The 14,251-nt window shown below is 38.5% G+C and overlaps 1 protein-coding gene across 4 annotated transcripts in view; it reads left to right on the top strand.

Moving 5' to 3' along the window:
* LOC109065508 (plexin-A2-like) overlaps positions 1-13,739 on the top strand; it is a 206,592-nt gene extending 192,853 nt beyond the window's left edge. For all 4 annotated transcript variants that reach the window (XM_042713475.1, XM_042713473.1, XM_042713472.1 and 1 more), the window contains 6 exons: positions 2,534-2,633; positions 5,507-5,697; positions 5,840-6,009; positions 6,136-6,348; positions 6,543-6,693; positions 10,817-13,739. In XM_042713475.1, the coding sequence (XP_042569409.1) occupies positions 2,534-2,633; positions 5,507-5,697; positions 5,840-6,009; positions 6,136-6,348; positions 6,543-6,693; positions 10,817-10,912 (921 nt within the window). In that variant the 3' untranslated portion in view covers positions 10,913-13,739. The remainder of the gene's footprint in view (positions 1-2,533; positions 2,634-5,506; positions 5,698-5,839; positions 6,010-6,135; positions 6,349-6,542; positions 6,694-10,816) is intronic.
* Positions 13,740-14,251: the final 512 nt, after the last annotated feature.

Below are 14,251 nucleotides of genomic sequence, written 5' to 3'. Positions count from 1 at the left end.
AAATCATCATTTTTAACATTAAAGGGGTCATATGATGCGATTTCAATTTTTCCTTTCTCTTGATGCATAAAGCAGATCTGTAAAGTTGCAAAGACTAAAGTCTCAAATCCAAATAGGTATTCTTTATAAAAGTTAAGAGTCAACCACGCCCCCCTAAGTTAACCACGCTCTTTATAAAAGTTAAGAGTCAACCACGCCCCCCTAAAACGGCTCGTTCTAACACGCCCCCATGTCTACGTCACAATGTGGGAAGATTTGCATAGTGGGGATAAATTTTATTCTTTCTGTTGCCGCTGCTGACATGTTGTGGAGAAGCTGTGTGTTTTGTTGTGAAAGTGAAACTACTTTGTTTGTACTTCCAAGAGAGGACACAACTAGAAATCAGCGGTTAAGTTGTTTTTACAACACTGTTCCAGAACAGTTCAACCCAAATATTCAGATGCGTGCAGCGCATTTTATGGAGGATGAGTACTGTTTCCTGAACCAGAAGCCTGCAATGCATCTGTGTCACAAAGGCTGTTTCTATAAAGTGAGGCAGATCCAACTTTGCAAGGACAGTCTGGTGCTTCTGACTCACAGCCTGTAAGTCCGTTTTACATATTTAAATAATTTGCCAATGATGATTCAAACGTGAGTTTGAGTTTCTTAATGAGAACCGATGATGGGATGTGCACGAGCAGGATGTGCAATTCCATCACACGCTTGAGGCATTCGGCCAATCACAACGCGCTGGATAGCTGGCCAATCAGAGCACACCTTCCTTTTTTAGAACGATGAGCTTTGTAAAAATCGATGTGTTTTTTTACCTTAAACTGCATAAACACATTGCATTACACCAAATACACAAAATAATGTTCTTTTTTAGCAATGTCATATGACCCCTTTAAGTCAGCATATAAGAATGATTTCTACAGAATCGTGTGGCACTGAAGACTGGAGTAATCCAAGCTTCGATATCAAGAGTACTAATTATTAGATCTCTATAACACATTTATAAAATTCTCTGTGTTACAGCTAAACATAGAGATCAAGATAAGTACCTCAAAACCAGATAGTATGAGAATCGGCCAGGATTTTGCCAGCTTGCTTTCAGGAAGTTGCTTTCTTGTGCTGAATCGAGGTTGAATCAGTTGTCTTTGTGAGAGTAGAACTCATTTCCTCTGCAGCCCTTGACAGTTCAGATTAATACAGAAGATCAGACAGAGCGTGAGCACTCACAGAGCAGACACAGAAAAATGGAGAGTTTCACCCCAATGTATAAAAGTCCTGGACTACATAACCTCATCTTTTCTCATTTCTTTCTACTTTCTCATCCTTTAAATGACTAAATCACTACATTCCCTCACCTGTCAAACTCTTCCTGTTGGCCTGCCTTTGTGTTAGTATTTTTACATTACCCTCCATTCTAAATCTTAGCTACTCTCTATTCTCTCTCTGTGTACATGAAAGCAGCTGAAGCCATGTTGATTATGGTGTGGATTATTTATTGATATTGTTATTCATTATTTAAAGCTTATAGTACAGGTTGTTTTTTTATATGACTGATTCTTATTTTTATAAAGCTTATGGTGCAAGTTAATCTTTTTATTATTGTTTTTATATTTCCTTTTATTATTATTATTATTAAAAATTATTTAAATTTATAGTTATTATTTTTAACATATATTATTATTAACAATTTGACTCTCTGTGGTGAAAAGATTTTTTTTAATAGTCTGTTATGGATGGATTAACATTGTAGTTGCTTAGCAACAGGGATATAAAAAATATGCAAGCTCAGAGCTGTTGGTCAGTTTGAGTTACCTCAACCTTGCATTCATGATCTCCAAACCTTGGTGATACAGTACATGTGCATTTAATTTCCTTTTTCTTTTCTCTTCTTCTTGGACTGCTCATATTGCAGCTTACAGCTATATTTTGTTCTCATTCAGCTCAGTACTTATTTTTCTGGAGTGTACAAGGCACAACAGGCAGTGAACGATGCCATTACTTTTCAATGAGCCTCCCTCTCTCTCTTTTACTCCATCCGTCATCTATGAGTGCTGTAGAGTGACGAGTGTCCCAGTGAAGGAGATCTCATGTGCTGTCATATGTAAATATGGGTTTCTTGTCTAATCACAATCCTTTTTCTGTGAGAAACACGAGAGGCGAAACTCTCTCGCTTTTACCCGAGAAAAGGCTTTAATGCACATTTGATCCAAGTACACATGCAGCGAGAACACCCCTTATACATTTATAACTAGAACAGATCTTTTTGAAGCACTTTAACGTGGCTTTATTTCAGCACTGGGGAGAAACTTAACAATTTCACACTGTTTTTTGTAAAGCAATAGATACTGAGAATCTGTTCGGCAAAAATATATTTAATTCTGAAGTAATAACAACTCCTCAAAAGCAGAATAAACCGGCATTAGTTTTGCTCCACTATCTTGAACGTTTCTTGATAATAAGAGGCTGTGAAACCAAAAACTGTGAAATAAGGATTACAGGCAAAGGAAAGAAGCTTGACTTGAAAGTTTTATTTCTTGTACAGGTATCAGACCGCTGTGTGGTTGCTTTGGTGCCCAAGCAGACGTCCTCCTACAACATTCCACCCACAACTAGCATCTCTCGGACTTCTATCAGTAGATATGGTGAGTATATTTTTTAGATGATAATGATGGTGGCTGTTTAGCTAATTAGAAGTTTGAAGTTTGTTCATTGTTTCACAATACAAAGGTCTTTGTGGTAAAACACAGCTGAAGATTTGCTTTTAATTATGATTGTGTGCACAAGCCACGTGCTGCAGTTTTGCTTTGCAGCCCATAGGATGCCCAAGGGAGCCTTCTGGGCGCCAGAGAATGAGAGCGAGAGACCATGTCAGGAAGGGTCAGAGAAAGAGAGAGAGGTGTTAGCAGTTAGTGTGAAGCACAGTAATGCTGATTTATCCGCTGAGATTGGATGCCACCCGTAATGGGCACATTAGCTCCTTCCCCATAGCGTTGCTTTGAGGGAGTGCCACAGGGCTCCCCATCTGGCCCGTTCTCATTTTCACACTGAGCTGCAGGCCACTCTCTAATTGCTAATTACTTAAATACTTCACACAGGCAAAAAAACTTGACTGACACACAGCCAAATACCAGGGCCAGTGATGAAATGGAGCCCCTTGTACGTTGTCACCTAGCAACCCTGCCAAACTACGCACACAAACATCTCACCTGGCTTCAATTCAGTAGATCCACATGAAATGCAGCCTGTATCAGTGTATTACATGATTCTGTTAAATCAAAGCTTGAGGATGTGTCTCACATATATGCGGTATAATGAAAGAGTGTAATTATCATCTCTTATCATCTGTAAACATAATGACATTTAAAGTTCAGGGAACACTTCAAATAGCCAAAGACGCAACAAGCAACCTGAGAAATACTCTATAAAGCTATCTTTATTTCTCAGCCATGCTCTCGTTAACCAACAAACCTTAATCTGTTTGTATCCTCCCCCTGAATTTGGTAGTTAACAGTTTTTAGGGTCACATTTGACACTTTGATCTATTTTATTGCAAAAGGCTTGTTGTATATTTTAGGGAACTCATCAAATAGGAATGAGATGGCACAACACAGCACTGTTTTTGGCTGTTTTTACAACCTGCTCTTGTGTGTGGTGCATAAAAAGCAGCTATCTCATCTGGCAGAGCCCCGGTGCCCATCAGTCACGCCATGGCACAGCGGGCACAGCTGTGCACAGGCACCCGCTGATTGATTCATATCAATTTAATGCTCAACACTTAGCAGCTCGGCTCAATTTAGCATGCCAGCACCCCTGGCCCAAAATAACACACTGCTCACACACCTCTGACTGGCTGAACAGGGCAACATACACTTTGAAAATGCACGGCATCGATGTACACACCAGATTATACTGGTATGTGCTCAAGTGGTCTTATTAACACCCTACTATTTTTTAAACATTTAAGTGTTTTTTTATTATTGTTATTTAAATATTTTATTGAAATTATAAATATGAACAGTATATTTACACATTATGGTATAAGCATCCAGTTCATAAGTGAGTCAGATTTGAATTCATTTACTGCTCTGTACTCAGATTTGTTAGATTATGATTCTTTAACGCTAATTAAATAATACCATACTATTGATTAAAACAATTTCGATAATATGAGATAACTTTTTATGAGATAATAAGTTAGAACAAAAATCAACAGTTTACTTCATAATTTCAATTCTTCTAATAATGGTGACTTAGTATGACAATTCTGACTTTTTATCTCATAATTAGTACCTATGTCATATTTTTGACTCTTTATCTGATAAGTATGACTTGGTATCTCTTAATTTCAACATTTAATTATCTAATTATGACTTAATTACTTACCAAAGCATTATTTTCTTATGTGCTGGAATAGTTTACATTACTGTACTGGAATACGATATTTTTTGACCAAAGAACCAAATCACAGGAATCATTTGTTTGTGAATTAGACTACACTGGATGTGCTGGAGGATTTTTGCATGCGGCCAGCAAAGAAAACGCAACAGAAAAACAATCTTTTAGCATCTTCCTCTATCTCATCATCACATTCAATTCAGACTGCAAATTTGCAAAACATATTTTTGCTGTGACTTTTGTATATTCAACAATGCTGGAAAAACACCACAAAAGTGGTGTTAAGGGCAAGTTAGTTCAGTTTTCTGTAGTGTATACAGACACATATACACTCTAGCAGTAATTCCTCAATGCCAATACTGTGGCAACGGCCAAAAGGGCTGTAAGTTTACAGTAGCTTAAGGTGGCTTGAAACTACAATCCACTTATTGCTGTACCCCTTTCTGCTAACACCACCATTTCTCTTGGGGTTCTCCCTAGTGATGCTGATCTGCTCAAAATTCCACTTCTGTCTCGAAATAGCCAGGGCTATTTGCCTTGCTTTGCTGTTGCACATGCCCTTTGAAGCCAGGTGATGAGGAGAGAAACCGAGAGAGAGACTTTGAAAGGACATGAAAGAATATATCACACCATTGTGAGAAGCCAGTCTGACCTCCCAAGAGAGCACTCAACCACTGCTAAAAAAAGCCACACATCTAATTGGAGAAAGGAGCAAGAGACTGATTACTTAACACGCAAAGATGGAGGAGAAAAGGAGATGAGATGGATGAGCAGGGAGCTTAACTCATTAGAAATCTTTAGATGCATTGATTAGGTCCTGCGATGCAGACGTTTAAAGCATGTCTGCAGCACAATGAATCAGGACGAGCCAATTATGAAGCCTTTGAAGAAGAGGCCAGGGAGCGCCAACTCATCTAGCTCAGTTTTAAACAATACTCGCTCTACAGAGAGAAAGAGAGAGAGAGAGGAGGAAAGAGATATAGAGGGTTAGACAGAGTAAATGAAATGTGAGAGGGCCATGCTCTTTCTGTTCATCCCAATGAATGACAACACAGAAGAATGGAGGTGTAGGAACATCATAATCCTCCTTCTTTATCTCTCTCTCTCTCTGTTCCCACAGACTCGACATTCCGGTACACAGGCAGTCCAGACAGCCTGCGCTCCCGTGCTCCTATGATCACCCCGGACCTGGAGAGCGGAGTCAAAGTCTGGCACCTGGTGAAGAACCATGAGCACGGAGACCAAAAGGAGGGTGACCGCGGCAGCAAGATGGTGTCTGAGATCTACCTCACCCGTCTGCTAGCTACTAAGGTGCCACCTCTACTTTTAGTGGTTAATTGTAAAAAAAAAAAAAGTGTTTCCATTTTATACACACACACACACACACACTTCAACAGTCTGTCAACTGTCAACACACAGGTGTCAACAGTCTTGTCTTTCGTTTGTCTATTAGGGAACGCTACAGAAATTTGTGGATGACCTGTTCGAGACTCTTTTCAGTACGGTGCACAGAGGCAGTGCTCTTCCGTTAGCTATTAAATACATGTTTGACTTCCTGGATGAACAAGCGGACAAACACAGCATCCATGACACTGACGTCCGTCACACCTGGAAAAGCAACTGGTGAGAAGACACATTCATACGCACTACCTAACCTCAAGAATGACAGTTGTTTTTACCCGGTATCTGCAATACAAACCAATGCAACCATTCTTTTTCTGTGTTTGTGTGTCTGTCAATCCCTTGTAGCCTTCCTCTTCGTTTCTGGGTGAATGTGATCAAGAATCCCCAGTTTGTTTTTGACATCCACAAGAGCAGCATCACGGATGCGTGTCTGTCTGTGGTGGCTCAAACCTTCATGGACTCGTGTTCCACATCTGAACACAGATTGGGCAAAGACTCGCCCTCTAATAAGCTGCTTTATGCTAAAGATATTCCCAACTACAAGAACTGGGTAGAAAGGTAAAAAAATTTAATTGTATTAACAATATTTTAATTTCTTATCTCTGTTTTTGTAGTATTTTGTAGTATTGTAACAAACTAAACCTCATAGTTCTCTTTTTCTTCATACAATGTTAATAATTCAGTAATACAAACAAGCTCTCACACTAAGTTGATTTGGGGTATTGACTATCGCCTCCTGGCTGTCTCCACAGGTACTACGCTGACATCAGCAGGCTTCCAGCCATCTCCGATCAGGACATGAATGCGTATTTGGCAGAACAGGCACGACTGCACTCCAATGAGTTTAACATGCTCAGTGCCCTCAACGAGATTTACTCCTACATTAGCAAGTACAGCGAAGAGGTGAGGCGAAATATATCAAAACACACTGTCAACCCTAATTTTCAAAACATCCTTATTTAATATATATTTACTCATTGTTTACCCTAATTTTTCAAAACATCCTTATTGATTTCTAGCATTATATTAATGCAGACTGACTTCCTGACTCTGCTCTGTATTGAAATTGACCAGCTCCACTGTGTAGAATGCCTGAATATAGCCACAAAAAGTAAATTATAAAACATTTATGTTGTTTATGGATTGATGGTTCTAGGCTAAAGAGTGTGAGGAAGATAATCAGTTTATGTCTGTAATTTATATATATTTTTTTATATATCAATACAGAGTTTTTTTTTGTATTAATTGATATTTGATTTGAGATGTACTCATGAAATAGAGTTTCATAGAATGATGTCATCTTTAACCAGTCTCTAAAGCCAGCAGCAGCAGCAAGCTACAGAGTCACACACACACACTTATGCACAGTGTGGGGAAAGACAGAGAGCGAGAATGAATAGGCTTCTGATGAGGAAGATTACACACAGCTAGATCACTGACAGCCACTCCGACACAAAGAGCACTAGAGTAGGGCCCACGATGGAGATGTTCCAACCGTAATGGCAGCTCCACTCAGGGGACCCATTAGTCTGACCTTTACTTTACACAGCATTTAGGGCAGCATGAAAAGCCCGGAGACACAGCTCCGCCTGCAGCCTCTCCTCTCGCTCTCATGTAAATATCGTTTCTTTGGTTGCTGGTCTGTTTTCTCTTGTCCTCACATTCCCGTGAACTCTCAATCCCTATTTTTTTTGTATCCTTTTCATTCTTTTACACACAGGGTCTGTCTTTCTACAAATAGAGCAGTGATTACCAATGCAGGAGTATGTTTATACCAGGCGTACTTCAGATTCCAGTGGGTACTTAGGAAGATTTTGAGTTTGCTTTGTAGATTAAATCAGTAAATTTACATTTAATAATTGTAGCAAATTTTAGAGGTGTCACATTTGACGTTCTTTTTATTTATTTTGTTTTTGGATGTTTTGAGGACAGAAAATATAATGTATGTGACTATAAATAGCTAATTATAGAAATAAAATACACTAAGTACTACAATATACACTTAATACTTTATAATAGTACATCATAGTAATAGTATATAGTAGTAGTAAATTTACTGTATATATATATATATACTGTGTATATATATAAAATACATGGACATAAAATGTTGATTTGAGTTGAAAATAATGTTTTATCTTTCATGTAGATATTAATGTATGTATATTATTATCAATCTGCAATGCCAGTATATATATATAGTCATCAGAGGCCATTTTTAAAACAGTAACCGCTCAAGATGCAGACACTTAACTTTTCTTAATGTATGAAGATAAAAATAGTATATTCGATATCCAATTTAATAGTAGTTCAAATGAAAAGAAAAGGAAAATATGTCTGGTTTGCTGTGAATAAATTGAGCCTTGTGGGAGACAAACAATGTTTGGAAAGAACTAGTGTAGACCATCAAGCCACCTGCTTGTGTTTATTTTCTCTGCCGAACTCCAAAAAAGAAAATGCAAGCACAATGCTAAGAGGAGAACATTGTATTGTTCACCCAGCCAAATGTGTGTGGCAGGACACTCCGTACTTGCATGCAGTAATTCAGATTCATTATACAATGCGAATAGGACAACTGAAAATAATTACCTCTGTCAGTGCTCTAGAGCACTTAACCTGATGAGAGAGGGAGAGAGAGCGCTAGACAGAGAGAGAGAATATGCGCTCCTCTTAAAATGAAGGCGACTGAATCAGACACAATGATGTGGAGAGTGCTCCTGCAGCTGTGCTGAAATGCATGAAAAATTCAGTGCACGCGCTCCTCCTCGAATACATGCTCACGCTGTGAACCTCTAACGCAAGCTCGCAGCGGCTGCTGGAGTGATGACCTGCCCCATAGCTACAGCCACAGGGGCGAAACGAGCAGGTGTGGGCCCAACTTGGCTCCGATGGCAGGCGTACTGAGAATACAGGGTTGCTGATTGAAGATGAGACAGACATCTAGTGCTTCACGATCCAGTTGATGGCTTCCAAATTTGATATTTACACGTGAATGCTTCTGAGTTTAATGGTAAAGTTACACTAATGTAATTCCTTATTTTCAGTGAGATGAAACTTAAACCCGAGCAATGGTGGACTGAACTTGGTTTGGATGTGTGGGGTGGTATTGCATATATTAAAGATCCCAAAAAGTCTACCCAAAAGGTTGCAGATTTCTTTGAGATTAAGATGTGGTGCCTTTGAGCAAGGCATTTAAAGAGCCAGTTCACCTAAAAATCATTTAATCACCCTCATGTCATTCCAAACCTTTATGACTGTATTAATATGTGGAACACAAAAGATATTTTGCAGAATGTTCATGCTGCTCTTTTAAATAAACAAACTTCTGTATATTCAAACTAGGTGTGACACTATTAGTTATGATACACACAAGAACATGTGGTGGAAATAGCCAAGATTCACTGGGGTTTCCTTGTAAGGAGAGTCAGAGGATATTATGCAATTTATTTTTTGTGAATTTGAGATTTATTTTAGTGGGAATATGCATAGATGGTATCCAAAAGAGCTAAACTGCACATTGCTTTTTACATATTACAACTAAAATATTGGATTGTTTCTCACATAGTTACATACTTGCATTGTATATACCATTTTATGTGCTTTTTTGTTATTATTGTTAACTCAGACTATTAAAAAAAAATATTTTTGTTAATTGAAATAAAGCTGAAATAAAAAGGTTTCACCATAGCAGTACTTGTATAGTTTGGATAAACATCTCAGTTGAGTGACATAGCATTCATAAAGCAGTGGATCGCTGTGAGTTTGTGATCAATGAACCACATTCTCTTTGTTTACAATCAATCATTCTTTCGCAGTTACAAGAGGAGATTTCCACATACACCCACCCTCCAGTGCTCTCACGTCCATCGTTTTAGGCTTTGAAAGCTATCATTAATGAAGGCCCCATCTTGCCTCGCTAGATGTGCCCATATCAATCTAGTTTCCCATTATTTTCACTGTTTGATGTACAAATGAATGGCAGACAGCAGCCACAATGCCCCTTCCTGCCGTGTTCCTCAGACACCGGAGTCAGAGATTATGACATGAGCACAGAGAGGGGTCGATCCCATCTTCCTGCCCTCTCTCAACGTGACTCGACATTTTTGACTGCTATGTTTAAAAAAAAAAACAGATGGAAATGAGAGATGGCACTCTGCAGTTTGGGTCAGACTCAAGTTATACTTTCCTTTTTAATGAAATATTCATGAAATGAAGTCTCTGGCAATTTTTCTCTCAGAGGATGAAAATTAGTCCAAGTCTCCTATCACAGTGAGCAGTAACTGGTCGGTGATAATTAGATATAGAGTATGCCGTCTGAAGAACGTGTCTGGTGTTTAATGGTTGTCTGAAACAGTTTTATGCTTTAGTTGAAACATCAGCTTTGGTCACATTGAACCCAATTCTACTTTGTTGTTTCAAATCAGTTTTTTAGGTCTGTCTGCACTGTCAGTTTGCAAGTGTTGATAGTCAGTCTGTTTGTTTAGACAGCGTAGTCATTATCTACCAAAAGACTTTCCTACTACTACTTTTTTCAATACATTTCATTCTTGTGTTGTAGAAAAAAATTTAAACATCTTATTTTAAATTGATTTGATATAATATATATCATATTATATTATTTTATATTATCTAAGCACTCTTAAGATACCTTTAAGTAATTCGTATTTGTTTTATTTCACTCATGTTTTAAATAAGATATATTTTAATATATTATGTTTTTAGTGTTTTTGTCATGTGGATCACATTAAATGCTTTATAGTTTTTAATTATGAAATTGATGACTTAACTACGATCATTTCTATCGTTTGTTTTTTTTTTCTCCCCTCTGCTATAGAGTCATTTCATTTTTGTGGCCATGCTCCCCTTCTGTCCTGGGATCACATCAAATGCTTTATACATTTTTAGATTTTTACATCCTTCATTATGTTATTGTGTGTTCTTCAGAGTATACAAAATCTGCCCCCTCACCTGAGATCTGTCATAACGCCGTACAGTGATTAACGCCTTCCTGCGTTCTTTTTCCTAGATCACTGCTGCACTGGAACAGGACGAGACGGCGAAGAAACAACGACTGGCCTACAAAGTGGAACAGCTCATCGCTGCCATGTCACTAGAGAGCTGAGAGAAAGATAAATCTGGAACAATGGATGAAAGACCTTCAATCAGTCGAACCATCATCCAAAGCCTCGCCACACAAAAGAGAACAACACTGGCTAGAGACTTGACACCAACTATAGCTTGTGGGTTTTTTCTACAGTTTTGTGAAGAGGTCACCTTTAAGACCAATGGACAACTATTTGCAAGTCACAAGGCTTTCATCTTGAGGATGGGATCAGGAGTGGAAACAATGGAGTTCCGTTTTTATTTTTTCAAGGAAAAAAAATACATTGTGGGAGGAGCAGCTTCCTGGCACATTTTTTGTTCATCTGGTTTGTTGGCTTTCTTTTTAAGTTCATCTGGTTGAATGTGCCTAGCACTGATTTACGTGATGGATGCAAGACACCAATACTTCCTCAAAAATGTGCTTGCTAAAACCATTTCAGGAGGATTTGAAAGAAGGAAACGGACATCTACTGCCTCGCCATTACCGTCCAGTTAATGGCATTTACTTCCAAATTTTATTTTTATACATGAGTGCTTTTTGAGTTTGTTTTGTTGAGTCGGCTTGTATAATTCCTCATCGTTGGTGTGGCGAAAATTCAAGTCTCTTTCTTTTCTTGGAAAGCAGTGGCTGCTACCAACACACGCTAGTACAAACTTAGACTTTCGAGACCACAAGGCATCGACATTGTCTGGGAGATAATGAAACTCCAACAAAAGGGGGCCAAAGTTCAACCAGCATGTCCCTAACTCTTCAATTGACCAGAAACCAGCGTCAAACTGGATAAACCCCGCTCTATGGTCTCTCTATGTGCATATGTCCTGTTTTCTACATGTAAGCGTATGTGAATGTACAAACGTTACTCTATTTTGTCTTCGCATTTTTGTTGCTTTTTTAAAATAGGAGTCAGTTGAGCTGATCTCCGTGGTTAGTCGTCCTAAAGAACTGAAAATCCCTCTCCATAATAGCGCTGCTGAGATTCAGATATGAAAGCGGCGAGGAGTAGCACATTCAGCTCAAATCACGCGTGGAGAACCCCACCTTCCCTTTCAAACGAATGGACTCGCTTGAGATCATCTTACCAGAGAGTATTAATTATTATGTATGGTCCAATGTGTGTGTAGTCTGCATGCATTATACAGTACCTCATATAAAAAAAAATAATGTCTCCTTTCCCATTTACGCCTATGTTCAAGTGCCAAGAGGTTACGTGAGTTGTGGATGACTCAGAGGAACGCTGATGATGTAATATACCATGTCACTTCCTTTCTGTACACACCCGTCGGGATTAAGTGCCAAAAGATCACTTATTTACGCACTTGTCGGTTGATGCTTTATTAAGGGAACGAACCCTGTATACTGTAAAAAAAAAAAAGAAAAAAAAAATCTCTGGTTTTTATGTTTCGCTCTCACCACTCGCAAATTCAGGTACGAAAAGACCATGAGCTTGGAACGGTATTTGTAAATATAAAGTATTTGGAAAATACTTTAGTTGTCTGGGATCTTGATGGCTTGAGTGGGTTTTTCCAATCTCTTTTTTTTCCCTGTCTTTTATTCCCCCGCCTGACATGATGTATGTCAACAGAACGCATGAACAAAAGACAACATAGCTTTCATTTATAATGCATGATGGCAGGTAGAGCTGTTTTTGAAGATCATCCGAACCAAAATAGACAAGGTCGTTCAGGTCAGTCATCTTAGGTTCATAGAGGTATCAGGGAGAGACTTCTCAGCTCAGTTTATACGGTAAAAATGCAGTATCGGATGTGAAGACATAGATTGACGCGGCTCAAATGGCGCTTGTTGTTTTCCCCCCTGTGGCCTTAGAACATTTAATCTGTTGTTTCTAGTTCATTTAATCAGCAATGTGTCATTTTTCTCCGTCTTTGTTAGCTGTGTTTGTGACTTATCAGATAAAGAGAGCCAACGTAATGATGAAGAAGGGTGTAAGAGGCATGCCCTCACTCAGACGGGTGCTGGGTGGTGTCTGCTGGAGTGTTTGAGAAGCATAGGAATGAGATGGAGAGAGAGACAGACCCCTTTAGCTTCAGATTCCTTCTGCTGCTTTGAAGCTCGCCTTTGATCTCAACTAGTCGTGTGCACAGTGTGATCAGGAGATAAAAAAATACACATCAAAAATAGGATCCAGTGCAGGAGATTACAAAAGAAGAGCTGCATGAAAGACAATGAATTAATCTGTTAAAGGAATAGTTCACCCAGACGATTCTGTCAGCGTTTACTCGTCCTCATCCTAAACATGTTCGACTTACTTTCTTCCATGAAACACAAAAAGGAGAAATTTTGAAAGATATATTTTGGTCGGTCTTTGACATACAATTGCAACGAATGGTGAATGACGCTTTCATGCTTCACAAAGGATGGAAAATAGCATCATTTTGCTTGTCAAGTAAATGTATATTGATTTAAGAATGTTTAGATGTTCTTCTGCTGTGTTCACTGGAAGAAAGGAAGTCATTAAATTACAACAGATTTTCTGTTTTGGGATGAACTATTACTTGAAGTTATAGTAATTTCACTATTCCTGAACAAACGCACATTCCTCTAACTAACACACACTGTATAGACAACATATATAAAATTTACAAGACATGTCGCATGTTAGTGACATTAGGGTACATGACAAAGCTTCCTACTTTTGGTTATCCATAGTCTTCCCCGTTTTCCATTTATCAGAGCTCATCCCAGCTCTATAAGGGCAAGAGACCTTCCATTGGCCCCGCTGCACTTGAGGTTTTCCCAGTTTTAATGTGAACCTTGTTTGCTGCCACATTAGTCGAGGAGGGATGTCTCTCCTGCTTCTGCAAAAAAATAAAATAAAAAAAATTCAGAGAACAAAATATATTCTGGTCCTAACGTTTTGTTCGAAATGATGTGGCACAGGAAATTGCACTTTGTTGAGAGAGATTTCAGTAGCTCAACACTTATTAATGTTTATTAGAAGATATTTGATCCCTCAAAAAAAGAGAAAAGTTAATTGTAATTTTTATTGCGCTATTCTGCAGAGCAGAATAAAATTTGACAGCACTGGGCAGCTTTCTGAAATATCAGCAGTCATCTGTGGCGGTCACAACTGCTGCTAATTTTATATATTTGGCACGAATCTACAGTCTTGGAATCAATTTTGTGCACTTTTATTGTTTTTAGCTCATGTTTTGCTCTGTGATGGAATAGCATGCTACGAACAAGTGAAATGTTCATATTCTCTTCATATTACTAATCGTAGGAAACAAAAACGAGAGCGAGAAATGCTTTTGTAGTCAGTTTGATCACCTTAGGGGTGAATATCCTTCCATTTTTAATCACGCAAAGCTATAAACGAATCTCTCTTTGTAGACACTG

The sequence above is a fragment of the Cyprinus carpio genome, chromosome A23 (genome assembly GCF_018340385.1).
Source record: "Cyprinus carpio isolate SPL01 chromosome A23, ASM1834038v1, whole genome shotgun sequence".
Lineage (NCBI taxonomy): Eukaryota > Metazoa > Chordata > Actinopteri > Cypriniformes > Cyprinidae > Cyprinus > Cyprinus carpio.
The sequence above is the reverse complement of the archived record's forward strand: the minus strand, read 5'-3'. Positions and strand labels throughout refer to the sequence as shown.